Source organism: Podarcis bocagei (assembly GCF_964188305.1).
Source record: "Podarcis bocagei genome assembly, chromosome: 5".
In the NCBI taxonomy this organism is placed as follows: domain Eukaryota; kingdom Metazoa; phylum Chordata; class Lepidosauria; order Squamata; family Lacertidae; genus Podarcis; species Podarcis bocagei.
The window spans coordinates 100,759,372-100,784,758 of NC_138129.1; the positions used below are offsets into that span (position 1 = coordinate 100,759,372).

The 25,387-nt window shown below is 43.7% G+C and overlaps 2 protein-coding genes across 5 annotated transcripts in view; one reads left to right on the top strand and one right to left on the bottom strand.

Moving 5' to 3' along the window:
* Positions 1-18,194, top strand: part of LAMC2 (laminin subunit gamma 2) — a 41,838-nt gene extending 23,644 nt beyond the window's left edge. Inside the window, exons 11-23 of the mRNA XM_081193362.1 lie at positions 853-1,056; positions 1,246-1,382; positions 2,437-2,593; positions 5,305-5,510; positions 5,888-5,967; positions 6,709-6,846; positions 9,788-9,932; positions 10,241-10,390; positions 10,636-10,750; positions 11,555-11,754; positions 13,021-13,179; positions 13,283-13,382; positions 16,555-18,194. Coding sequence (XP_081049488.1) covers positions 853-1,056; positions 1,246-1,382; positions 2,437-2,593; positions 5,305-5,510; positions 5,888-5,967; positions 6,709-6,846; positions 9,788-9,932; positions 10,241-10,390; positions 10,636-10,750; positions 11,555-11,754; positions 13,021-13,179; positions 13,283-13,382; positions 16,555-16,805 — 2,042 coding nt within the window. The 3' untranslated portion in view covers positions 16,806-18,194. The remainder of the gene's footprint in view (positions 1-852; positions 1,057-1,245; positions 1,383-2,436; positions 2,594-5,304; positions 5,511-5,887; positions 5,968-6,708; positions 6,847-9,787; positions 9,933-10,240; positions 10,391-10,635; positions 10,751-11,554; positions 11,755-13,020; positions 13,180-13,282; positions 13,383-16,554) is intronic.
* Positions 18,195-21,990: 3,796 nt separating this feature from the next.
* The window catches only part of NMNAT2 (nicotinamide nucleotide adenylyltransferase 2), a 78,575-nt gene continuing 75,178 nt past the window's right edge, over positions 21,991-25,387 (bottom strand). For all 4 annotated transcript variants that reach the window (XM_081193324.1, XM_081193322.1, XM_081193325.1 and 1 more), the window contains 2 exons: positions 25,124-25,191; positions 21,991-22,479 (listed from right to left, as the gene is read on the bottom strand). In XM_081193324.1, coding sequence (XP_081049450.1) covers positions 22,377-22,479; positions 25,124-25,191 — 171 coding nt within the window. In that variant the 3' untranslated portion in view covers positions 21,991-22,376. The remainder of the gene's footprint in view (positions 22,480-25,123; positions 25,192-25,387) is intronic.

Consider the following 25,387-nt stretch of genomic DNA (forward strand, 5'->3'; position numbering starts at 1 on the left):
GTAGTCTCAAAACATCTGGAGGGCCGAGGTTGAGGAAGCCTGATGTAGGGGATCATGATTAAATGCACTGCAATGAAGAAAAATAATGGAGAACAGAGGGAAGAGGTTTTTGCCAAAAGGGGGGGGGAATGAACCCTTATACTATCCACTCACATATAAAATTAGCATTGAAGGGAGAAGACTAGATTATAACATTTGCCCTGACATCTGTTTTTCAGTGTGGAAGGAATGCTTTTGCATGTAGGCACATTAGCCATGTGAACTCACAGCACCAACACAGGCAGACCTTGACTCAGGCAGGGAAAGAGAAGGACCATAATGAAATCCACATTCCCCACCTCCTGATTCTCATCAAATTTAGTCATTGTCAGTGGGCCTGAGCTCTAGGCAGCTAGACTGAAGATGAACCAGGATTTGCACCAGGGTACTGTAGTCAGAAGTCAGGCCCAGAGAGTTAAGGCTCCTCCAGACTGGTGCATTTTTGAATGTGGCATCACATGGATGCAATAAAAGTACATACGAGGAAGCTTTGTACTGGAGCATCCACACATTATTCAACTTTATAAGTTATTATGTGGTGCTTAATGTAACGGCATCATTGCTGCCTTGAAGGCCACTCTTGCATTATAGCACAACTAAACCAGGAGAAACCTCCCCCCCCCCCCCCGTGCCATTTGTGGTACTTGCAACAATTTTTGTGGACAGTTCATAAATGGATTGTGGAAATTAGGGGTGGAGCAGGACTGTAGGCGCCCTGTGCTCAGGATTGCCAGCATCGTGTTCAGAGGCAGTTTGTGCATTGCTTGTTCAAGGCATCATTTGCTTGTCCTTCCTTCTTCCCTTTCTTCTCAGGCTCTCACTGTGAGCTTTGTACCAATGGCTATTTTGGCGACCCCTTGGGTCAGAACGGCCCGGCACGTCCCTGCCAACCATGCCAGTGTAGCAGTGCTGACCCAAATGCTTCTGGGATTTGCAACCACTTGACAGGAGAGTGCAAGTGCAAGGACGGATTCTTTGGAAATCCTTTATCCATCAACCCAGCAGAGAAATGCCGAGGTATACATCATCATCTCATGCAAGTCAATGCTGGCTTCAAGGGCATCATTGTTACCAGCAATGCACACCCAAATAATTTTATAAGAATTTGAACCAAACTGGGTTTAGAAAATATGAGCGATAATATGCATTTTGAGATACATTATGTTTATCCCCTCCTGACCTTATGCTTTTTCTTCCTCTACGCAGCTTGCAATTGCAATTCTGCGAGTTCTGAGCCATCACGGTGCCACAGTGATGGGAGCTGCATTTGCAAGCCAGGGTTCGAAGGGCGGAGCTGCGAACACACCCGTTGCCCAGCCTGCTACAACCAAGTGAAGACTCAGGTTGGCTTTTCCCTCTTGCACTTTCGTTACCAAAGACTAAAGCTATCAATTGTGTACGAAATGTCCCTAGCCAACACCCTGCTCTCTGCTTTGTTATTTGGGTGCAAACAACTAGGATTGTTAATGCAAAACCTCCCACTGGAGATGGGGGAGAAATTTAGTTTGGTTCACATTTTAATGTGAGCCTATCTAATTCCAAAACAATATGCAAACCAAAACAAAGCTATGCTTTGAAATTCACACTGCTCTGAATTTCTCAATGCAGTTTTCCAACCAAAAATATGCGTTAAGGGGAAGTGTGCATAAAACCGCATAAGTAGTGAAAATAACTTTTAAAATGGGGGCCTTGCAAACAGTGTAATCTGCTGCCTGATTAATTGAGGGCATCTGCAATGAATCGTGTCATGTTTTACTGGAACTAATTAATCTCAAAAAGGTTAGGAATCAGAAAAGAAAAATAAATAAAGCTCCTTCTATTTTCTTCCTGGAGAATGGTCTGAAAGCACAAATGCTAAACGCCCTGAGACCTCTGGGTATAGAGCGGTATATAAATTAATTTAATCAATAAATGTAAATATAAATTTGTTATTGTTTAGTCGTGTCCGACTCTTTGTGACCCCATGGACCAGAGCATGCCAGGCACTCCTGTCTTCCACTGCCTCCCGCAGTTTGGTCAAACATAAATATAAATATATAAATAAGCCAGCCAGTCAGCCAGCAAACAAGCAGGTCTGTCCCAGTAAACGTCTTGGATGGGATTCTCCTAGGAATTGCATGTAAATTATTTCAACCCTTTGGAGGAACAGCAGAGCACAAATGCAATAAAAATATTTAAGATGACATCTAGGTAGTAACTTCTTTTAAATTATCATTATTATAAGCTGATAACATTAAAATATTAATTATTTAGAAGTGGAAGCTTCTTAGGCACCTGATTTGAATCTTCCAGACTGCATATTTTTGAAGACTCTGGAGCTGCTAGCCAAGTCTTTGCATGCCTTGTATTCATGTCTTTCCATTCCTCGCTCACAGAGTTCTCCTACCTTGTTTTCAGGTAGACCAGTACCTCCAGCAACTGCAGGGCCTTGAAGTGCTGGCCTCTCAGGTTCTTACTGGTGGAGAGTCAAGAGATAACGCAGAGCTAGAGAGGAAAATGAGAGAGGCAGAGGAGATGCTCCAGCAAGTCCTGAGGGAGGCCCAGAGCTTACAAGGTAACCTGAGTCTTTCGAGTTCCCTCTGGAATATGACATACCCTCCAACTTTTCTCTGATGAAAGTAGGAACGTCCCATTCCATAATGATAATTTTACTATTTATACCCCACACATCTTACTTGGTTGCCCAGTCTGGGCAGATTCCAACATATATAAAAATATAATAAAACATTATACATGAAAAAAACTTCCCTATACAGGGCTGCCTTCAGTCGCCTCGGGCGTGGGATAACTCCATACCCTCCTTCATTTCTCCAGTGAAAATAGGAACATCCTAAGGAAAAGTGGGACATTCCAGGATCAAATCGGAAACTGGGACGGCTTCTCTAAATCAGGGATGTCCCTGGAAAATAGGGGCACTTGGAAGGTTTGATGCAATTATAAGAGAACTGAGGAAGAAAAGTGGCTGAGTGCAGCCACAGAGGTTTAAATAGATGTTTATTTTCCCCCATTTGAATCAATGGGATTTGACAATGCTTAATTTTGGTTCAATCATGTCCACACACAAAAACATCAGTACAGTGGTACCTCTGGTTACGAACTCAATTCGTTCCGGAGGTCCATTCTTAACCTGAAACCGTTCTTAACCTGAGGTACCACTAATGGGGCCTCCCACTGTTGCTGCGCCGCCACCGCGCAATTTCTGTTCTCATCCTGGGGCAAAGTTCTTAACCCGAGGTACTACTTCTGGGTTAGTGGAGTCTGTAATCCGAAGTGTTTGTAACCTGAGGTACCACTGTATCTAGAAAAAGTTCTTAAAAGCAAAATGTTAACACACAACCCTCTTGAACACACAATATATCATAGAATCATAGAATCATAGAGTTGGAAGAGACCACAAGGGCCATTGAGTCCAACCCCCTGCCAAGCAGGAAACACCATCAGAGCACTCCTGACATATCCTCCCCTTGGTTAGGTTATCATATTTTTCTCTTTCTGCACATACCCCAGATGAATAAAGAAGGAAGTGTTAGAAGTTGCAATCTTGGTATACACCCACCCACAATTTCATTGGGCTGGTGTGGATGTGTGCACACACAGACACACACTTTGCCAGAGTTGCCTATATATGTTTTCATGTGCTTTCAAATGGATGCACTGTGGGGTAACACAGAATCAAGCTGCAATGAACTTTTGTTTTCAGAACAAATCCAGATTCTCAAGAAGTGCTTTCCAGGAGCAAAAACTATGCAATAGATCTAGATTGTGCATTGACTCCATAGAAATATTTGGTCTCCATTGATCCTGTTATCAAATGTTACGTGTGCACAGTTTATAATTTTTTTATCCCCATTCACCTCACTTTACCCTTAGAATCATAGAATCATAGAGTTGGAAGAGACCACAAGGGCCATCGAGTCCAACCCCCTGCCAAGCAGGAAACACCATCACAGCACTCCTGACATATGGTTGTCAAGCCTCTGCTTAAAGACCTCCAAAGGAGGAGACTCCACCACACTCCTTGGCAGCAAATTCCACTGTCAAACAGCTCTTACTGTCAGGAAGTTCTTCCTAATGTTTAGGTGGAATCTTCTTTCTTGTAGTTTGGATCCATTGCTCTGTGTCCGCTTCTCTGGAGCAGCAGAAAACAACCTTTCTCCCTCCTCTATGTGACATCCTTTTATATATTTGAACATGGCTATCATATCACCCCTTAACCTCCTCTTCTCCAGGCTAAACATGCCCAGCTCCCTTAGCCGTTCCTCATAAGGCATCGTTTCCAGGCCTTTGACCATTTTGGTTGCCCTCCTCTGGACACGTTCCAGTTTGTCAGGGTCCTTCTTGACTGTGGTGCCCAGAACTGGACACAGTACTCCAGGTGAGGTCTGACCAGAGCAGAATACAGTGGCACTATTACTTCCCTTGATCTAGATGCTATACTCCTATTGATGCAGCCCAGAATTGCATTGGCTTTTTTATGAAAGCTTTATTTTTCTATCTCCTGGGACTTAATTCTTTTAGAAGGGAGAAAAAGGAGGACTGCCAGTGGTATAAAAGTGTTCTAAAATGTGATGATTTTGTGAATGTGTGTATTCCCCATCCCTTTAAATTGGTGGTGCTTGGCTTTCAACCAGAGACCTCCTGCATTCAGAGCACATGCTATGCCACTGAGCTGTGTACACCCGCCCACTGACTCTGCAACCAGTGCACTCCCTCTTCTTGTTAGTGAAGGCATGTACATATGTTAGTCACAATCCACACCCACCTGCAGTTTATTGAGAAATACAGCATTTTGATGCATCCCCTCCCCCAAAACCCCCCCAACTTTGATCCAATTTAAAAATGTTAGCCTTGCAAAGACATACTGTATATGCCCCCTCTCTGCCCAGTGGTATAGGCAGACAGCAGCTTGGAAACACATACTGATGCATACAATGAGTGGCTCGTGTGTGTTGCAGTGTAGTCGGGAGCAGGCTACTTTGCTGCATCTTAAGCCAGCCATATGTACACAGCCTTGTTCTTTCCCCTCAATTCATGATTCATGTCATAACGTTAAGCAGGTTTCCATGTCTGTGTCCATTCTCTCCCCTGCTTCTGACTACTTAGTGTGGCAGAACTGAGAATATTCAGATGAACTCTCCTCTTCTCAGTGGGGATCTCCCCCAGATTGTATGAATTGTTTCTCTGTTTGTCCACCACCAACCATGCGCCCATTTATGTTGCATTCTCCAGCCTAATGTCAAACGTTATCCTTTCTTCATGTCCAAGCTTCTGACAGGTCCTTGGGGAGCCGCCTGTCCAAGATGAAAGTTCAAGAGTCCACCTACCGCACCCGGCTGGAGGAGATCACGGAGACTGCCAACAGGTTGCAGTCTTTGGGTGGTCAGTACCAGAGCCAGGCAGAAAATGCCAGGAAGCTTGTTGCAAGAGCTCGCTTGGATTTGGAGCAGAGCAAGGCAAAGATGGGAAGCGTGGCAAGTATCTGCGTTCTGAAAAACTGTCTTGTGCATTATTATCATTTGCCAGTGAAATGCCTAGCAAAGGGTGTGAGGTGCAATGTATCATGTGTCTATGGGACACACTGCATACCCCTTTTGAATTCCTACCAGTGCTGCTCTGGCCTGCCAATGCCAGGGGTCTGGAGACAGAGAGAAGAAATCACAGAGAATGAGTAAAAACACTTTGAGATGCACTATTTTGTGACTGGTGGAGCTGAGAGGCTTTTAGCTCTCTGGTGGGCCCTGAGGGTGGAAAGCATAAGAACCCATGGGCTATACTGTAATCATAGTGTAATCATAGGATCCTCTGCTTCTTGGAAGCACACATTGATATTTCTCTCTCCCCCATGCAGATTATTCCAGCTTTAGACCTCCCTGGAGGGTCAAACCAATTTTTAATCCTGGCACAAGAAGCCATGAAGTTGGCAAACAGGTGAGTTGATAATAATCTTCACTAGGCTGCTCCTAACATACTTTCTGTCACTGGGCTTGGTGTTGAAAACATCAACACCTAACATTTTTAAAAAGGAGCAGTAATTTTATAACAGTGAAGTGCAGATATGGTTACTAACTTGCCTTGCCTTTAGACAAGGAAAGTACTCCAATTTCCAGGGGTCTCCTGTGAAGGTAGTTTTAGGGTCCTTGTAGCTACTAGTTCATTCCCATTGGTGATGGCTCTCGAATGCCAGACCTTGACTTTCTGATGGAAGTGGCATTGCTTTAACATATGTTAATCAGCAACTGCCAATTTCTATGACCGCAGCACACATAGGACATGAGCCTGTTTCAGACATAAGAAAACAAACTACGGGTTCCCAGGAAATGATGGTTTGTTTAAGACTGGAAGCAAAAGCGTGCAAGCATGAAAGAGAAGAAGGGGAGGGAAGAGGGAGTGTGCAAAGCCAAAGCTTCCTGTCGTTTACATAGTAGGAAACACAGGTAGCTGCAGTTGTGAAGAGGATTTGGGAAGCTGATTTCACACACACAACTCTGCTTGCGGGTCTCGGGATCCAAGCCCTAGGAACCCTCTCCTGGGATTGAGCAGGCTATAAAAACTTCTCCAAGTAGCTAACTATAATGCTGTGTCATGTTACTTAGGTTAGAGACAAGGTGGGGTGCTGGCTGTGAATCATCCTCTTCCCCCTTTCCCATATGGTCTCTTTTTGCCTTCTAGGCACATGCAGCTGGCAGATACTATCGAGCTAGCAGCCAGGGCAGCGGCAGAAGCCTCAGAGCAGGCACTGGGATTGCTGCAGTCATCTGCGAGTGGAGGAGACATCCTGGTGAACTCTGTGCCAGGGCTCCACAAAAAGTACGTCCAACTGTGCTGCTTTGAATGCCTTTTCAGTGCAGGGAATGTTCCCTTTCTCTTCTCAGTTGATTTCATGTCCCATCATCATTCTTTCATGATATTATTATTATGATTGCTAAAAGCATTTTGAAATAGGACTGGAGCTTTTCCTGGGATAAGGAAAACCCAGGTCATTTAATGTGGATAATAAGCTTCCTGTACCTCTTTTATTTCTCCGTGGTCTCCAAAAAGGAGCGCATGAGAAAATCTGGATTGAGGGTGAAAGTTAATGGAGAATTAATAGTGGTACAGGAAGCTTACTGTTGACATTAAGTGACAGTATTGATGAGGGCTTAAGCATTTCCTAGTCCATTGTTCTCTGACTGGGGTGCAATTCTTACCATAAATTGACCATTGTTGTCAGTAACACATAAGGGACAAGAGGATTTAAATGACAAGCTTGGAAAGTCCCCAATTCCCGGCTTGATTAAGATCCAAAAGGGGAATCCCAACAGGAAAAATGCTTAGTAAATTAAGAAAAGCACTTGCGTGAAAAGAATAGGCGAAACAAAGAAAACATTGAAGACAAGGGAGCGAGAGGTTAGTTAACAGGGGCTCCAAATCCTGTTTGGTGCATGTGATACAGATGTAATGCAATTCCAAATTCAGAGCTGCTTACCACAATAATGTTTATCACAAGGTGAAAAATATGTTTACTATCAGGATGCATGTCTTAAAATAAAGGCCCACAAGATTGCAGATGGGAGTTGGGGCCTGGCAACGTCTGCAAGGCCACATGTTCCCACCCCTGACACAGAGACAGACTGCATCCCTCTGAGGGAGCCCTCTCATCAGGATGGTTGAGCTACCAGGTATCAGGCAGGTTCAGCATGAAGGATGCCTATCACTGTACATCTGCTGAGCCCACGTCCAACTCCCAAGCAGTCTTCTCCAAACTGGCTCCCTCTGGAGGGCATCAGCTTGGCCAGGACCTCCTGGCTGCCTCTGCTTGGTTGCTTTCACTTCTTTATTTATGCATATATTTTATTTTGATTACGTATTACATATTACAAATACATATACATATTGCATATTCAAAAGAAAACTAGAGAAAAGAGAAAAAAAGCAAAACATAAAAAGCAAAATAAAAATAAAAAACAAACATTTTCAGTTATACATCTTTGCACCCTTTGGCTTGTCTCCCTGATTTGTAACTTGACTTCCCGCCTCCCTTAAATGGTTCCTAATAATTCATTACTTCTTGATATCTGTTCAATTAATAAGTCTGTGGCGAGCATTCTAATTGCCAGTGGGATTTTAATCTACACTAAGCCAAGTGAAGCCCTGGGAACCTATTTTTTCATGTAATTTATGAAAACATTCATAGGCTGTTTTCACTTCCTGTTCACCACCTCTGAGTGAGAAAACAGTGATACGTGTGAGGGGCAGGAACCAGGAATCAGGGCAGGTGAATGGGCAGGGGTGGCAACAGATGAGGGGCTGCTTTTGGAGGCAGCTTGCCCAAGCCCCTCCTTGCCCCCACACACCTGGATCTGGTGAAAAGTGGCTAGGTGAGAACAGGTTTTCCCTTCATCTTAACTGATTCCCAGGCTCAGCATTGGCCTTTTTCTTTGTCAAAGTAAATGGCAGCGATTGACTTTTATAGGAGAAAGTTCTCTAGTGTGGTTGGTGAAACTATAATGGTGAAGCTTCTGGGGAGCTTGAATTGGGACTCAAGTTTGCTCTTTCCATCTATGCCGTGTCCTGCCCAGATTTCTGCTTCTTACAGATGCTGAAATGTGAGGGAATGTTATGGACAGACTTTTATAGAAAGAATATGACCATGAGGCGTGATTATGAGCTCCCCATGGGACATATTACTGGTTATTTTGTGTGAACTAAGGGTACTGTGTTCGTTATCAACCTTTTATATGCTGTTAAGCTGAATATAGCAACCCTCCTTTCCCAGGAAAAAAAACTCCAAGAAAATGTGATGGAAATTTTCAGAGTTGGCAAAAAGTAACAAACTAGATCTGATCAAGTCAACTGAATAATTCATGTCACAGAAAACCGGGTGTTTAAGACTGATGTTAAAACACGTCCCTTATTTTTATTATAATAACTTATTATTTCATTTACTATACTTTTCATAATAATATATAATTATAGTAACACTTGCTATTTATATAGTGTGTTTTTAATATTCAAAGCTCCTCACAGACATATTTTTCGATAATTCTTTACAACAACTTTGCAAGGAGCTGAGGCATTTGAGGCCACTTTGTGAATTCATGACTGAGTTGAGATTTGAACCAAGTGATTTGTGCTGAATTATGATGAAGAATAAACTATCAGATGCAGAAAAGTCTCAAGTAGTATCTTACAATGGACTAACCTTGCATTGACTGCACAAGAGTCTCTCCTTCGAACAGCAAAAGAGATCATGGAGGTTCCCCTCTGGCTTAGTGGGGCTCTCAGAATTAGAAGAGTGCTCTGATGGTGTTTCCTGCTTGGCAGGGGGTTGGACTCGATGGCCCTTGTGGTCTCTTCCAACTCTATGATACTATGATTCTATGATTCTAAGACAGTCAGTGACTGGCTCCTGGCCCCCATGTGTGTCAGGAGAGCAGATAAATGCACACACCCCCGTTCCACCCTGCCGCCATTCTGTCCTTTTTGTGACGCATTGAGTGACATTTTGGGGTCACTTCCGGGTTCGGCGCATGCATGTTCACAGCTCTTTTGGATACACGTTAATCAGTCATTGCCTGTCCTGGTTTATGAGAATCACAACATGCTTGGATGCCTTGGCCACCAATAATCATGGTAGATAGGAGAGCCCAAAAGCAGAACCACTTCCCTTTCTTGGGCTGCATTCATACATTAACTTGGTGATGTGGTCTACCCCTTGGAAAAAAGGAGTTTCACACTCCTAGGCTCAAAAGTTCTCTTCCCATTTCAGATATGATGAGGTAAAGTTGCTCTCAAGCAAACTGGAGGCTGAGGCTGGCAAAGCTGCATCGGATGCTGGCAGGGTCTACCAGAGTAGTCAGATGGTGCTTGACTCTCTGGCTCGCTTACCAAAGGTCGACACAAGCTTCTTTCAGGTGAGGGGTGTGTGTGTGTGTGTGTGTGTGTGTGTGTGTGCGTGCGTGCGTGCGCTCTCTCTCTCAACAACATGTGACCCTTCAGATGTTGGACTCCAACTCCCATCAGCCCCAGGCTGTGTGGCCAGTGATCAGGGATGATGGCAGCTGTAGTGCCAACAACACTGGAAGGGCCACCGGTTCCCCATCCCTTATTTCGTCAACAGTTGTTTGCACTTCTTAGATATGGGTGGTCTTGCTAGAGGTGGAGAGAGGCTGCTTTTTGTGACAGTTGTGAAGGGCCCTGAACCAAGTGATGCTTTTCTCAGGAGGAAGCCGGTCAGCTCCGGAAGAAAGCAGATTCTTTAACTGGCTTAGCGGGAATGTACATTGCAGAATACAAGCAGCTCCAAGGCAACACGGAGCGTTGGGAGGAAGAGATCAAAGAGCTCTTGCAAAAAGGACAGAACGACAGACTGGTAAAGTACATCCATATTGGGTAAAGGGCTCTGGGATCCCTGAAATCTTTAATCCATTCCTAGCCATTTATGGGTTTCTAGGCAAGTGTTATGGGCATGTTTTTTACGGCATGTCTATTTCACTTAAGGAATAGAAACAAACTAGTTTTTAATTAGTGTCCTTGAATTCTCCAATAGAGGGCATTTTTATAGACCTGGGAGTGGGGCTGTATTTTCATGCTATTTATTTTGTTTGCTTGTTGCAGGTGTCTGTCCAACTGCTGTCTCGTGCCAACCTTGCCAAGAGTAAAGCTCAGCAGGCACTGAGTGCTGGCAATGCCACATTTGATGAAGTGGACAGCATCTTGAAGAATCTCAAGGGTGAGTTGCTTAACAACTGCTGGGTCTAGACCATTTGCAGGTGTGTTGTGGTGGCGGGTTTTCTGAGTAATGGGTGGCGAGTTCATTGAGGAGGAGGCCAGAAGAAGCAATGACATCCATGTCCAGAGTTCAACATAAATAAAATTGTGTTCTAAATGAACACAATATACTATCTGAAGCCCAGGCAGCTTTTCGTGAGAACCATTCAACAACAGACCACTGTCTAATGCTGTCCTTCCTAGCCGAGAAGTATACCAGGCCTCTACAGGGTAAACTCTTCGTGGCCTTCATGGATCTGAAATCAGCGTTTGACTCCGTTCCCAGATCCCAGCTATGGTCCAAATTAAGTCTGATTTTGCAGGACAAACGACTTCTCTTTCTTATAAAAGCCCTGTACAATGGAACCAAACTGCAGGTCTGATGCGGTCGACCGGGACAGCTATCGAACAGCATCGAGATGACTAGGGGGGTGAGACAGGGTTGTATTTTGGCCCCCACATTGTTTTGTCTATTCTTAAATGACCTAGAAGAGAACTTAATGGACCCAGATGGACACATTCCAAAAATAGGAATGAGAAGGACCCCCTTGTTGTTATATGCTGATGACACGGCCATCATCTCACGTTCCAGACCGGGCTTGAATTATCTGTTGAGGAAATTTTCTGATTACTGCTCTGGATATGGTTTATCCATTAATTATGAAAAATCTAAAATTTTAGTCTTCGAAAGAAGATTCTCCCGGTCTAAATGGGTGCTGGATGGCCATTATTCAGTTGGGTTCCCTCCCACCCTTTCTGCTTGCAGGGTTCAATCTTCAAGTAGGGAACAAGCGAAAAGAAGCTGAAGATGCCATGCAAAGGCTCCCGTTCATCAGCAGCCTGGTCACCAGAGCCAGTGAAAAGACAAGCATCGCAGAAGCAGCCCTGGGCACTGCAACTACAGAAGCAGAGGCAGCCCTGAGAATGGCTGGGGAAGCAAAGGAGATTGCGGGGGACATCGACCAGGTATGGGGGGGGGGACTGAAAGTGTGTTAGTGCCAGAGAACTACAGTGAAGATATAGGGGTGGGATCAAGGATACCTGGCTGGCAGCAGCCTGGGTTGGAATTGTTCATTCAGACTTGTATCCAACATTTGCTGGAAGCTCAGGTTGGATAAAAGGTAAAGGTAAAGGGACCCCTGACCATTACGTCCAGTCATGGCCAACTCTGGGGTTGCGGCGCTCATCTCGCTTTATTGGCCGAGGGAGCTGGCGTACAGCTTCCGGGTCATGCGGCCAGCATGACTCTGGCAAACCAGAGCAGCGCATAGAAACGCCATTTACCTTCCCGCTGGAGCGGCACCTATTTATCTACTTGCACTTTGACGTGCTGTCAAACTGCTAGGTTGGATAACATATTGTTATTCAAAACTACGTAAACTAATATGCAGGGAGATATGCTGTGCATAGGGTTGCCATATGTCCGGAGTCTCCCGGACATATCTGGAATACTGTAGTCAGCAGCAGTGTCCTTATGGAAATCGGAAAAATGTCTGGGAAAATTCGGACGTATGGTAGCCAATTTCCCATAAAAATAGCTCAACAGTTTTTATGTCTGGATTTTCACTTTTTGAAATATGGCAACTCTAGCTGTACACCATGGCATTTCCACAGCACTTGGAGAATTCAAATTGCTACATGTACACTGTTATGTAGTAATTCTTACAACATCCCTGTGAGGTAGGTTACTATGATGGGGACCAGCTAGCCAGTTGCTGGCAGAGGACTTGTGAACAGAAGACTTCTCCTTAGCTGTAGCCCAGCTAGAGGTGGTTTGCAGGAGCTTGACCCTGATACTCTGTAGCATTATTATTATTATTGTTACTACTACTCAATACGTCTCAATACAATTTACAGAGACGTAAAATATAAACATTACACAGACTACAACAGGGTGAGCCAATGTGGTGCTTTCTATATGTTTTTGGACTGCCAATCCTATCATCCCTGACCAAGCTAGCTGGAGCTGATGGAAGGAGCCACGTGGCTACATCTGCACCAGAATGTAATAAAATGTGATCATACATGACATGCCCCTCATTCCCCAGTACTGGTTGTATACACAGACACCTGTGGTCTTTTACCATCTACCTTATGCAGTTGCTCATTGTTTCTGCACCTCAAGCCACCAAGGCTTTTCCTTCACCTGCCCGTAACTCCTGTCTTAGTCTTCTTTGCATTGCCACTGATTCTGACCTTATAATTGTGCTGTTGGCTGACTTTGTTTTGCAGGAGATAGGAAGGCTGGCTATGGAAGCAAACAGGACAGCAGATGGAGTATTAGTCCTGGAGAAAGGAATCATTTCTTTGCGGGATGAGGCTAGACGTGTGGAGAGCGAGTTACAGAGGAAGGAGTTGGAGGTTGGCATGGATACAACCAGAGCTCAGGAAGTGAGTGTGCAGCTTTTGCCTTTTTATTAAAAGGGGTTTTAAAGGAACCTGCTGAGGGAGGAAAGCCGGCTAATAATACATTTGATTGTTGCGGCTTCTTCAGGTTGGTCAGGCGTCACAGGGTGCCCGGGCGGATGCCAGTGATGCTGGGAGCACAGTCCAAGAAGTCCTCCGTGCCTTGGATGATGTTTTGCGCATGATGGGTAAGCAGCAATTATATTTCCTATTAAGTCTGGAAACATTATTCCAGCACAGAATCGTAGAGTTGGAAGAAATAAGCAGGAACCAGTTAGAGTAGGTGGGAGCAAATGTTTGTTGGTGCAGCTGAATATTACGGGCAGACTTAAACATTAACAGAATTTTAATAACACTTGCAGTGTAACAATTACTATGGACAATATGGAGAGATTCAAAATATAGATCATGAAATAATATGCAGCTGAAAATGTTAACGATGGAGGGAATGTTGGGAAGTCTGGAGATTCAGATAAATCTCTAAAGGTGTACATGCACTTGGTATTGTTATAACTTTAGGTTTGTAAAATCAAATAAAAATTATTATTTTTTAAAAAAAGACCATTAAGGGCAGACTTGTTCACTTTTGGAGGCCATTTTGATTCTAGTGAGAAGGGATCAAAAAGAAATAAAGGTGGCATTCATATGCTATGTCACACTTTCTTCAATATCTCTGCTGAAGTTCTGATGATACACAAAAATAATCAATTTATTGGTGAAAGGTAGTTGACTAAAAAATATTTACTCTATTGATAGTTTAATCATATGAGATTGATTGATTTAAATATATAGTATAGTGATACCTTGGTTCTTGAATGGCTTAGTTGTCAAACAAATTGGCTCCCGAACGCCACAAACCTGGAAATAAGTGTTCCAGTTTGTGGACCTTTTTCAGAAGCCGAACATCCAATGCTGCTTCCGCTTGAGTGCAGGAAACTCCTGCAGCCAATCAGAAGCCTTGGTTTTCAAATGGTTTCGGGAGTCGAACGGACTTGCCAGAACAGATTAAGTTCGAGAACCAAGGTACCACTGTACTTAAGGATTAGTTGGGCACTGACAGACAGCCTAGATTGAGGCACCACATGCAACTGTCCCACAATGAAAATCCCTGTAGTGTCGGGTCCTGTACAGATGCCCCCTCTGTCGCTGAGAGAAATCTAGAGGCCGCTACATAGGATGAAGAAGTCTAAAACACAACTGGACAAAATATTATGGGTTCAAATAAAGACACAAAATTTAACTGATAGCTTTTTTATTCCCCTTGTATGATGAAACCATGGGATCTGTGAACTACACATCATGAGAGAGTCCCTAACCCAGTGGTGGTCTTGAAACACTAATGAGAGGCCAGGCTGTATGTGGGGAGAATAGGCAAGCAGGAGACTGGAGTGCTGAATCCCTGTTGATCCTCTACCCTCTCCACATTCACATTATCTTGGCAAATGTGGGATTGCTGTGGGAACATATTTCTGTGCCCTAGGAGTGGCCTTATATTTTTCCACATACCAGCTGCTCTTCAACATGTGCAGCATTTTGCGGTGTGTCAAAGCATATTGTGGTTTTACCTCGTTACCAATGTTAGGACTTCAGATCCAAGATCTTTTCATTTCTAACACATTACATGCACCAGGACCAGTTCATGAAGCTGCAGGACTGAATACTGTTGTGTGATAAATTGCACTCTTTTGAGGCTGCTGGTTATTTCAGTTATAAGAATCACACCCATGATCACACACCTGTGACATAGCAGTTAACACAGTCCCCGCAGGTAAGTATGAATTTGCATGGGAGGAGTTACGCATACCTGTCCTGTCTGACACCCAGGTATCACACACAGAGCCTTTTGAAAGGCTTTGTATGCAGAGCTCAACGTCTGCAGGCCCAATATGCATGGCAGGGGGAACTGCCATGTAACATTGGCAGTGTGTGCACTGGACTCTGCGCACGTGTGCCAAATTAAGATATCCCATCCAGGCTGTGTGGATGTAAAGTGGGGCAAGCACATGTAGTAGGTGGAGTCATAACGTTCTCAAATTGCACTTGGACAGGGGACATCCAGTTACCTATGGGGAAAATGCAGGTGCTTGTGGAGAAGTTGCTTAGCATCATTTAGCTTGTATATTTCTGTAAAGCTAATGCACTGTTGCCAGCAAGTGAGGAGCAGAGTGGAATGCAAATGTCACTAAATAAATAAGATTGTATCAAGTTTTTTAAACAACATTAGTCATCACAAATTGCAGTCTGTTAGAAATTTTATGAGCATAAAATTACCGAATTAAACATCACAGGGTAGCTCATGGACTAGATTTATAAATAGCTTGGGTGACTGATAGGGAAATTCCTGTCATAAATTTTACCACTCATACTACGCGATTGCCATCACAATAAATTTAAGCCTTTTGCAGAAGCTTTGATTGGATTTTCTTGGCTGCAACTGCAGAGAGACAGTATGGGTTATGAATTTCTTGCAATTTGATGACAACATTGTTTGTTGTCTATGGTTGCATATTTATTTACTACAAGAAGACTGTTTTTGTTGATTAAACAAATAACGGTCTACAATTCAAAATCTATCCACAAATGCAAAATCACAGATTGCTTAGTATCGTTAAAAATGTCCCACATACAGTGGAGAACATTGTTTGGAAACTTACCTTAATGAAAGCCTTTCTAAGATCTTCTAATTTAGGGTCAGTTTTCAGCAAGGGGTAGCAGAGAATCCAGGGTTATTGACCACCTTCTGAATCACGATGTGCACCTATTAAATAAAGCTGATGATCTTCTTCTTCTAGAATCCGGGATCCATAAGTGAATAAATAACATTACAATGGCAGTTTTATCAATGGACAATAGGCTTAATTACTGTAACTGATTGTGTCAAACTGGGATTTGTGAATGAAGCTGGAATTAAGTGAATGCTTCTCTGATCCCTAAATTGGCTACTTCCCGGTCATTCTCTGGAAACTTACACAGCATCTCTGCATTACCTGTTGGTTGGATCACCTCCCTTCAGAGGAAACTGTCTATTGCATCCCTCCAGGAATCATTGCTCTGGATGTGCCTTCTTCCAACCAGGGGTCATACTCTGAACAGTTTCTCACACAGAGTCCTCTGAAGGTGTAGGAGGTACCTGCTGCCTTCAGCCTCTAAAAGTCAGTATTTTGAAAGTAGAGTGAACCTGCCTCTAAATTTAATTCAGACAAAAGTGGGCTTTGGCTATCAGAAGTTTAGGCAACACTATTATAAAGTCTTGGGTTTGTGGATTATGGGACAGCTCCTTCAACAACCAACTAGATTGAGGGATGCTTGCTCAGAAGGTTTTGCTATTGAGTTCTCCTTTTATTTTACCTCCTCGTATAGACCAACCTGAGTTTGTGGATGAGCAAGGTGTGATCATGCTTGAAACGAACCTAAGTAAAGTCAGAACAAGAAACAACCAGTTGAAAGAACTCATGGCGCAACTGGAGGAAACAGCCAGGCGCCAGAAACTTCGGATTCAGACACTGGAATTGAGCATTACTGAGATCCTTAATGATATCAAGAACCTGGAGGAAATCCGCGATAGTCTTCCCCCAAGTTGCTACAACATACCACCCATTGAGAAACCCTGAAGCCTTTGGAAGCTGGGACAGAAGACTTCAGTGTACTCTGCCAGATCTCGGATACACAAAGCATCAGAGTTAGGCAAACGGTTTTGAGTGCTTCAAAAAATCCAAGCCTCTCAGGACTCAAAAAGCCACATGTGACTGCTGAATAGATCTTTTTTAAGTTCCGTTCATCAGGCTGGAAGAGCAGGCGCATCATTCTGGTTTATGTTGCAGCTGTTCCACTTTGGTGCATCAAGCATGGAGGCATAAAGTTTATCCTAGTTGTCCCACTCCTGGGAAGCAAGAGGGAAACCTGCAGGCTGCACGATAAAGCAGCTGAATTTAAAGAAACCGGTGACATGATTATTGCTGAATATATTAGGAGAAGGTATGTGCCCTGGGTTAGTGTGTGGCCGCAGTTCAAAGCTCGGAGCCAGCAGCTGAAGCTGAACTCCCAACTACGTGTCCGCCATCCTAGCCTTCCTTTCTCCCAGCCTGATCTAATGTAATAAGATGGAAGTTAAAGCCAGCTAAATTAACTTGTGCTACATTAAAACCTTTTTATTACCATGAATTACTTTTAACTCTCACTCTCTCACTTAGAATCTCGCAGGCTGCTTTTCCTTCTGAAAATCTTTCTTAGCATCTAATGTTTCTTAACCTCAAGGATGGGATAAGTTTGGGCCACTGAAAGCTTGCATAGGCCTAAAACTGGTTCAGTAGCATTGCCTCACCACAGGAATTCTGGGAAATCAGTGATATCAAACAGCATATTCTCAATACTCTAATCAAACTACAGTTCCCAGAGTCCCTGAGAGTGTGGGGGGGCAGGGGAAGCCCTGAGAGTTACTTGTAGAAAATAAATATAGGCTTGTAGAAGCCTGTGGCAGCAATGGTGATTTAATATGTTCCTGCTTCATTTCTCCTCCCTTTTTTTACAATGAAAATGGGGGTGTCTCTAGTAGATTATCTACAACAAGCTCGAGTGTTTTGTTAACCTCATGTGGCTATATAGTGAGAACCACCTACCTGGCCTGAGGCTATAGCTTGGTAAAGGTGCCTAGCAGTGCAAGCCTATATATACTCATAAGAAAGTCCCACTGAATGCAATAGAACTTACCCCCAGGTAACTGGGTCTAGGACGGCAGCCTAAGCTTCTTGTTTTGAATCACCATCTCAGTGAAAGGAGGGACAGACTTTCTTGTGGGAGACAGACAAAATCCCTCTGAATAATTCTGTTGGTGTCCATTTTATAACTCTGTTTTAAGTTATCGTTCAAGGCTGTAGTTGGAAAAAGAAACATGACCTATGCCCTTGCTTCAAACAGTACTTCATACACGTGTATAATGGTGCTAAATATCAAGTATTCTGTTGTGGTTGGGTGAAAAGGGCAAAATAAATAATGAATCCCCATGGTTTGTGAAGGCTGCTTATTTCCTTAATTGTGTTTCTCATTCAGGAAACTTCTCTCCCCCGCCTCCCCCCCCCCCCGTACAGTGTGAACATTTTAGTGGAGGCGAAATCGACTTTAACTTTGGATAAAGGTAGTTGCAGCATGCCCCAGCGACTGAGGGATCCTGGTCAATGCCTTGATTCTGTGATCATCCCTCAACCATTCTACCACTGCTACCTAGTGATTAGTCCTGGCATCAGCCCGGCCAGCTTCTTTGCTCAGTCCACAAAACAGATGAAAGACAGGACCTTGTAGTTGCCAGACAACCATGATTCACTTTCAGTCCAGAAGAGGTCGAAGCTTCTCCTCTTGTTTTTTACACACAAAGGCCCTGCTCTGGCAACTGCTCTCCCACCAGAGTTTGAACTCAGCTTCTGGTGCTACATGGGAGAGTTCTGGTGCTACAGAAATAAAAGTACAATAAAACCCCAGGTGCAGATGGAAGTCTTACTGGATACTTCTCTGGATTAGGACTGATCTGCCTTTCCCTGTTCACCAGACCTTTCACATGGGATTCTGTGCTGCGAATAAGCCTGTTTGTCACCGGGAGAGGCAGCAGCAGATGGTGTCAGCATGCTACTTTAACAACATATAACCAGCCATCTATCAACCTTTGCTACAACAAATGAAGCAAGAACGGCAGAATTCTATTTTAATATAATTGCTAAGTGAAAATAAAATAAGGTTGTTAAACTGTGCTTGTTTCCAGCAAACTATTCTCTAAATTCCCATTAACTAGTTGCTATGCTGCAAACCACAGAAATTTACCTAGTAAACAGAAACAGTAGTGAAGGTCAACACAAATTTCATTAGTGTAATTTTCTTTTTATTACATCCTTTTAAACATTTTGTTTTGTTTTTGGCCATGACCATTTTAGCAACAATGACCTAACTCTAGCATATTCAAATCTTTTTTTTTTCCTTTTAAAACTTTTTTTTAAAACAAAGCAAATTTTACGGTTTAAAATTGCAAGTAATGTAAAACAGTCACCTTCCCTCCCTCTCCCCCCATCCCCCCCCCTGCAATGAAAACCCACTCCTTTGATGTGTGGGTCAAAGCCTGGCACTTTTGCCAACTCTTTCCAAACCAATCCCATCAGCATCATCCAGATTTATGCTACGCCCTCCTCTCTCTCCCCCTCCCCCCAACCACAAGCATAACTGAGGACATGAAGGCAAAGATAAGACAAATAAGACATTATATACATCATCTGAACCACAATGCTATGTTCCTAAGGCATGCTGTCCTAAACTGGATGAAACAGGAAAGTGGCCTGAATAACCCATCTTTTGTTCCAGAGTATGGAGAATTCATCCCTCTATTTTCTTTGCTAACCTCATTTTTTTAATCCTCCCCACAAAAGTGTCCTTCAAAACTTTTTGGAAGGCCACAATTTCTGCCTTTCACTCTCTCACACACAGAGACATGTACAGACTGTCAGATACATTCTGGGTTTTGCACTCTGCAGCTTAGCATTGAGATGTATCGTGGGTTCCAGCAAGAGGTTGTGGCTGCTCTTAAAACGGAGGCATGTGAAAGAGAGAGTGCTTTGGAAATAGTAGTTGGTAACGCGGAACAGGACAGCAGTAGCTACTTATCTAGAGTCATGTAGGATTTCTAAGCCTTCTGTGAGTAGAAAAATTCTCATCAAAGAGACGGTCTCTTCTGTACATCTGCCTGTGACAGCAGTGAGTGTCTAAGGGGTAGTGAATGCTTTGGGGTGTGGTCCTATAATGCCAGGTTGCGACACAAATCTCATCCCTGTGTGCCACTATCCTCTCTGGTTGCCATACACTTGTAGGGGTAGCAGCTGCCTAAGAATGTGCAACAGAAAATGAGGGAGGTATTTAGGGTGGAATCCCCACGCCCCATTGACTCACATTTTATGAGTCCACATGACATCTTCCATTTATACCCCTTCTTTGTTTTCTCAGTGTTTCCTTCATCTTTTTTTTTTCTAATACCAGAAAGTTTTATCTTCTTGAAAAGGGTTGTGCAAGCCTCACATACATGGATGCCCTCAGCACTATTCTTATCCTCTTTTTAAAAAAATGATATGTGGTTTTGATGCGGGCAGTGACATATTGAGCAAGCAAGTTTATCATTCATGATAACCTTTGTGGTGGGCACCATTTTATAAATCAGACAGTATTTTTCATCAATATTTAAAATAGCACTAAAATGCTTTTCTGGATATATAATATTAAAATAGTAGCAAAATACTGCTTAAATTAAAAAAAAATGTTTTAGTACTCTAACAATAAATTACTAAAGGAAAAGAAGACAGAAACCTTTCCACTCATCACCACAATGAGTTTCCCCCCTGATTCAACACTTTCAATACAAAGGAAACATTAAATACTTGGTTGTTTGACATTTTGTTAGTAATAATGGACAATCACACTCAAATGAGTAAGTGCTTAGTACTAAATAAATGACTCTTTGTTTAAAACAACAACAACTGGATTTCCCCCCTCTCAAATAACTGCACAGGTTATTTGGACCTTCTTCCTCATCCAGAGCAGCAGAACAAACAAAAGAAAAGCGAAATATCCCCAATAGTGTGGAAAGACAATTACAATTCTGGTTGAAGTTTGCATTAGCACTCAAGGACACCAATGTGGAAGCAGCCAGAGATTCTAAATACTGATTTTTCCAGAGACACACCCTGTATTCAGTGCAGATGGTCACCTCTAAGTCCAGTGAGAAACATGAGGCCAAGCAAGAGCTCAGAATGAAGTATGCATTGCTTTCACTCCAGCCAAGAATAGATGATCTACGCTTGTAGAAATCTCACATGGAACAGCCTTGCTGAGGCTATACCACTCTAGAGTCGCTGATGGAGGATCACACGGGCGAATACTTCCCCAGATCAAGCAAATACACACAACCCCTCAGGCATTTGACACATTTCTCTACCCTCTAACTCTGTTTAGTGGGGCCAAGTGAGGAAGTGCAACTCATGGTTTTGTTGTGACACATTATTTCTGAAGAACCATATTGCATTTCTTCCTGACAGACATTCACTGATTCCTCTCACTAGCTATAATACAATTCCTCTCACTAGCTATAACACAATCACAACTGGCTACCTGTTTTGAGAACTAAATCGAGTGCAGCTGCTGGTATTTCCTTGAGGTTTCGGGGGGGAGGGCATTGCCTGAGTGAGGGGGGGAATACCTCTTCCTGAGTGTGGAACTAACTGCAGTTGCCCCACAAGGCTGAAAGAGGCAGGCATGTTGACAGAGGGAAACAGCTGCGAATGAACGAGCCTGAACTAATCACACTAGCAAGGGTGCAGTGAACACCACAAGTGCTGAAAAGCCAAATGAGTTTCTGCAGAAAATTAAACACTTTAAACCAAGAGGACATAGCCAATCTGGGACAAATTATTGAAGGCATTCCATGAACAAGCAAGGTGGGTTACTGACTTGCAGCATTGCAGGCAGGTGTGCTCTGTGTCGCTACTCTACTCTAGGGAGTGCCTCCCTGCCATTCTTTCATCCTTTCCCCAGCAATTCCCCTCCTTCAGATAACACAATCCAGAATTTGGGCAGTTTCTTTTCTTTTTCTTTCTTTTTCAAGCTAAATCTTCCATGCTTGACCTAAAAAGTCTGGGCTTTGTACCAAGTGGGTCAGAATCTCCTTCTGCCAACCACATTCTAATTTGAATGGATCACAGCAATTTTTTAGAAAGCCAAAAATAGAGGGAGAGGAAAAAACCCCTGCATTAAAAATAAAAAGGCCCACTGAAATTTATTTAGCTGATGTATTATGAAAATACCTTCCTGGCTTCCAAGGTGTGCTAGAAAGGTATGCAATGTTCCATCCCCTAATAATGCATGCTGGGAAGGTAGACACCAAAGCTGTCCCCCTGAGGCACGTGGCATCTGATCCTCTCTTCCATTTTCTCTCCTAACTAGAAGGGGGGAAGATTACTGGATGGAGTGTGCACTCGGTTGGTTGTTGTATGCAGCACTTCCCGGCATTTGGTAGTGGTGGTGGGACATCAGAGTGAAACAGGCAGATGCACACAAGAGGCAATGAGAAAGAAATGAGAGAGTGAGAAAGAGAGAATTGTGATGAACAGCCGTAGGAGAGTGGAGTAATAGGGCTGCCATGGTGCAACTCCGAGGCAGCTTTAGCCAGAGGCATTCAGGTACAGCTGACTCTTGAGGATGTAATCAATGACTGGCTGACACAGGTAATCCACCACATGACCATCACCATGCTGAAGAGCCAGTCTGTGGGAGAAACAGAAGCAGAGGGAGGCCGTCAGTTCAGAAGATGGACAGCTGCACAGGCTAACCTGCCTATTTGGTTGGATGGAGCATGGTTCCTGAGGCTGGGGGCTTGCAGACTTTGCCGGTGGGACCACTAATGTGGGGAATGGGACTGGAGGATTGGTAGGTAGGAGAGAAAGCAGATCTGTCCCCTTATCTCAGCCACCCTGCTTATGATATCCAAGATGTCTCTTGAACTAACCCCAGACATATGTCTTCCACTGAACAGGAAAGGAAAGGGGAGTTTTCAAGGCCCATTTTCTTTTCTTTACACAAATAAGAGCTGGTCTATACAAACAGCAGTTCCAAGGTTAAACTGCATTCGAACACGCAGCCCAACACTATGCAATCTTAAGTCTCAGAACAGTTTACAAAACAGTCTGCTAAGATTTCTTTGACACTCATGGAAATAAACAAGGAAAAGTCAGATAATATTCTACTACTAGAATTCTGACAAATTATTTCATTTGCCCGTGCCATTAAAAGGGCTGTAGAATTCTGCAAAAATTACCATGCTGGATTTCTCAACAGAACTTTCAATTCTGTAATCTGCTAATTGGTTTGGCTGCATATTCTAGGGCAGTTAAGATTGCAAACTGAAGAGCGTGACTTTTCTCTTCATGGCTCCACAGCCTCTCCTACCTGGATAGCGTCACCCCTCTCCAGCTTTGCCTGTTGGAGCAAACAGAGCTCCTGTGGGTTTGCAGCAAGCTAGAGAAGGGGTGAGGATAGGATTGTAAGAAGAGCAAAGTGAAGAAGGTTAAAAAATCTCAGGTGAAATCTCAGGGTCATGTAAGCCTGGTCAAACTGGTCTGTCATGATTTGCTCTGAATCTGTGTGAAGCTTCATACATCATTGCAGCTAACAAAATATGGGACATGCAGGTCAGGTCTTGATCACATGTCAGCAAGTCAGAATTTGAGCTAAACTAAGAGAGAGTTGTCATTATCTGGGTGAAATCTTAAAATGAAGTCCTATATACATGAGGTAAAGTTCAGGGGCGCCGACTTATAAAAAATATTGGGGGAGCCCGCGAAAGCTCATGAATAATTAATAAGCTCATGAATATGCAGATAAAGTGGCGCCGCCTCCTCGTGAGCGAATAGGGGAGAGTGTGCTGCGCCTATTAATCAGCTCCGAAGGAAATTGGGTGGAGCTTTTGCTCGGGAGGGAGGGCAGGAGGCATGCAGCCCGACCCTGTGCATTTTGGGCTGGGGGAGGGGCGGCGGTGGCGCTCTGCTGGAGGGGCGCCGGAGATTATTGGGGGGGCAGAGCCCCCCCAAACGAATTTTTGAGGGGGCTCGGGCCCCCTCAGGCCCCATGGAGTCGGCGCCTATGGTAAAGTTCAAGAATACAGTGTGGGGTAGGGAGTATTCAAGTTGTATGGTGAAGTGTGTAAAAGAAATAAGTTAAAGATTGTTACTTTGTTCCATATCTTTACTCTTTTCATCCAGATGCATATAGCATATATCTAAAGAAATAATGCAAGGGTATGACGAGGTCACTAATGTGAGAGACAACAATCCAGCACAATTAGCTCCAGATCTGTCCATTGCTTTGAAGAACTCCCTGGACATCAGATGGAAAGATGGTTTTCCATTGGTGTTCCACTGTGAAAGCTTTGACTTGGACTGACTGGAAAAGGTCCAAGACTCACTTCCATCTGAAGATTACAAGATTGGTCATCCCCTTTTAAGGAAAGTATAAAGCTCAGGTGCAGAAAGCCACTGTTGACTGATAATTATGTCTCCTGTTGTAGTTGAAGTCTAGCGGCGCTGTGGTCTAAACCACTGAGCCTCTTGGACTTGCTGATCAGAAGGTCGGAGGTTTGAATTCCCACTACAGGGTGAGCTCCCATTGCTCTATCCCAGCTCCTGCCAGCCTAGCAGTTCAAAAGAATACCAGCGCGAGTAAATGAATAGGAGCCACTGTGGGAAGGTAAACAGCATTTCCATGCGCTCTGGCTTCCGTCACAGTGTCCAATTGCACCAGAAGCAGTTTAGTCATGACTTGGAATGCTGTCTGTGGACAAATGCTGGCTCCCTCCGCCTGAAAGCAAGACGGACATTGCAGCCCTAGAGTCGCCTTTGACTGGACTTAACCATGGGTCCTTTACCTTTTTTACCTTCAAAGTCTTGCAGGAATTTGTTTTGAATTGTGTGGTAGTCTTGGATCATTTGTATTGCCCTTGTAATTAATATAATTGAGTTATATCTTTATCTCATGTGGTCTAGATTCTATTTTCTGATTACCTTAATTACATAACCCTGGTAAACCTTCACACTGACCTCTCTCTCTGTGTGTAATATGGATAGTCATGTTAGCAACTGACAGCAGCCGAGAAAGAGGAGGAATGGGCTGCTCAGGAACATTAATGGTCAACGGGGTACTTTACATCAAAGACTGCAGTCCCTGTTGAGGAATGGAGGAGGTGAGGAAGTGGGAAAACCAATCCTTGGCCACCATTTTCTGAACTGCTAGTAAACATTGTTGGCTCTGCAATCAAACACCTGCAGAAATATTTGTTGGCAGAAACCAAAAAGCTCCCAACAGTCTGACCAACATTTTTGCCCTTCCCCCACCCACAGTCCCTTTCTTGACGCACCTGCTCTTAGTTGAACTGACAATGGCCATGGGGTGGTTCACATCATCTTTCACAACCAGGATATTGTTCTGTGGAGGAACCATGGAAAGAACATTGACAGGAGCCCTTTCCCACAAGATGACCAGGCGATGCTCTGCCCTAAAATGTTCATCTCTGTCTGAGGTGAGCACGAAGGCAAGGCCTTTTCCATTTTGGCATCCTCACAGTAGAAATTATTTTAAATAAAGACAATTTTAATTAAGAAGCAAATTGCGCTGAGGCAGG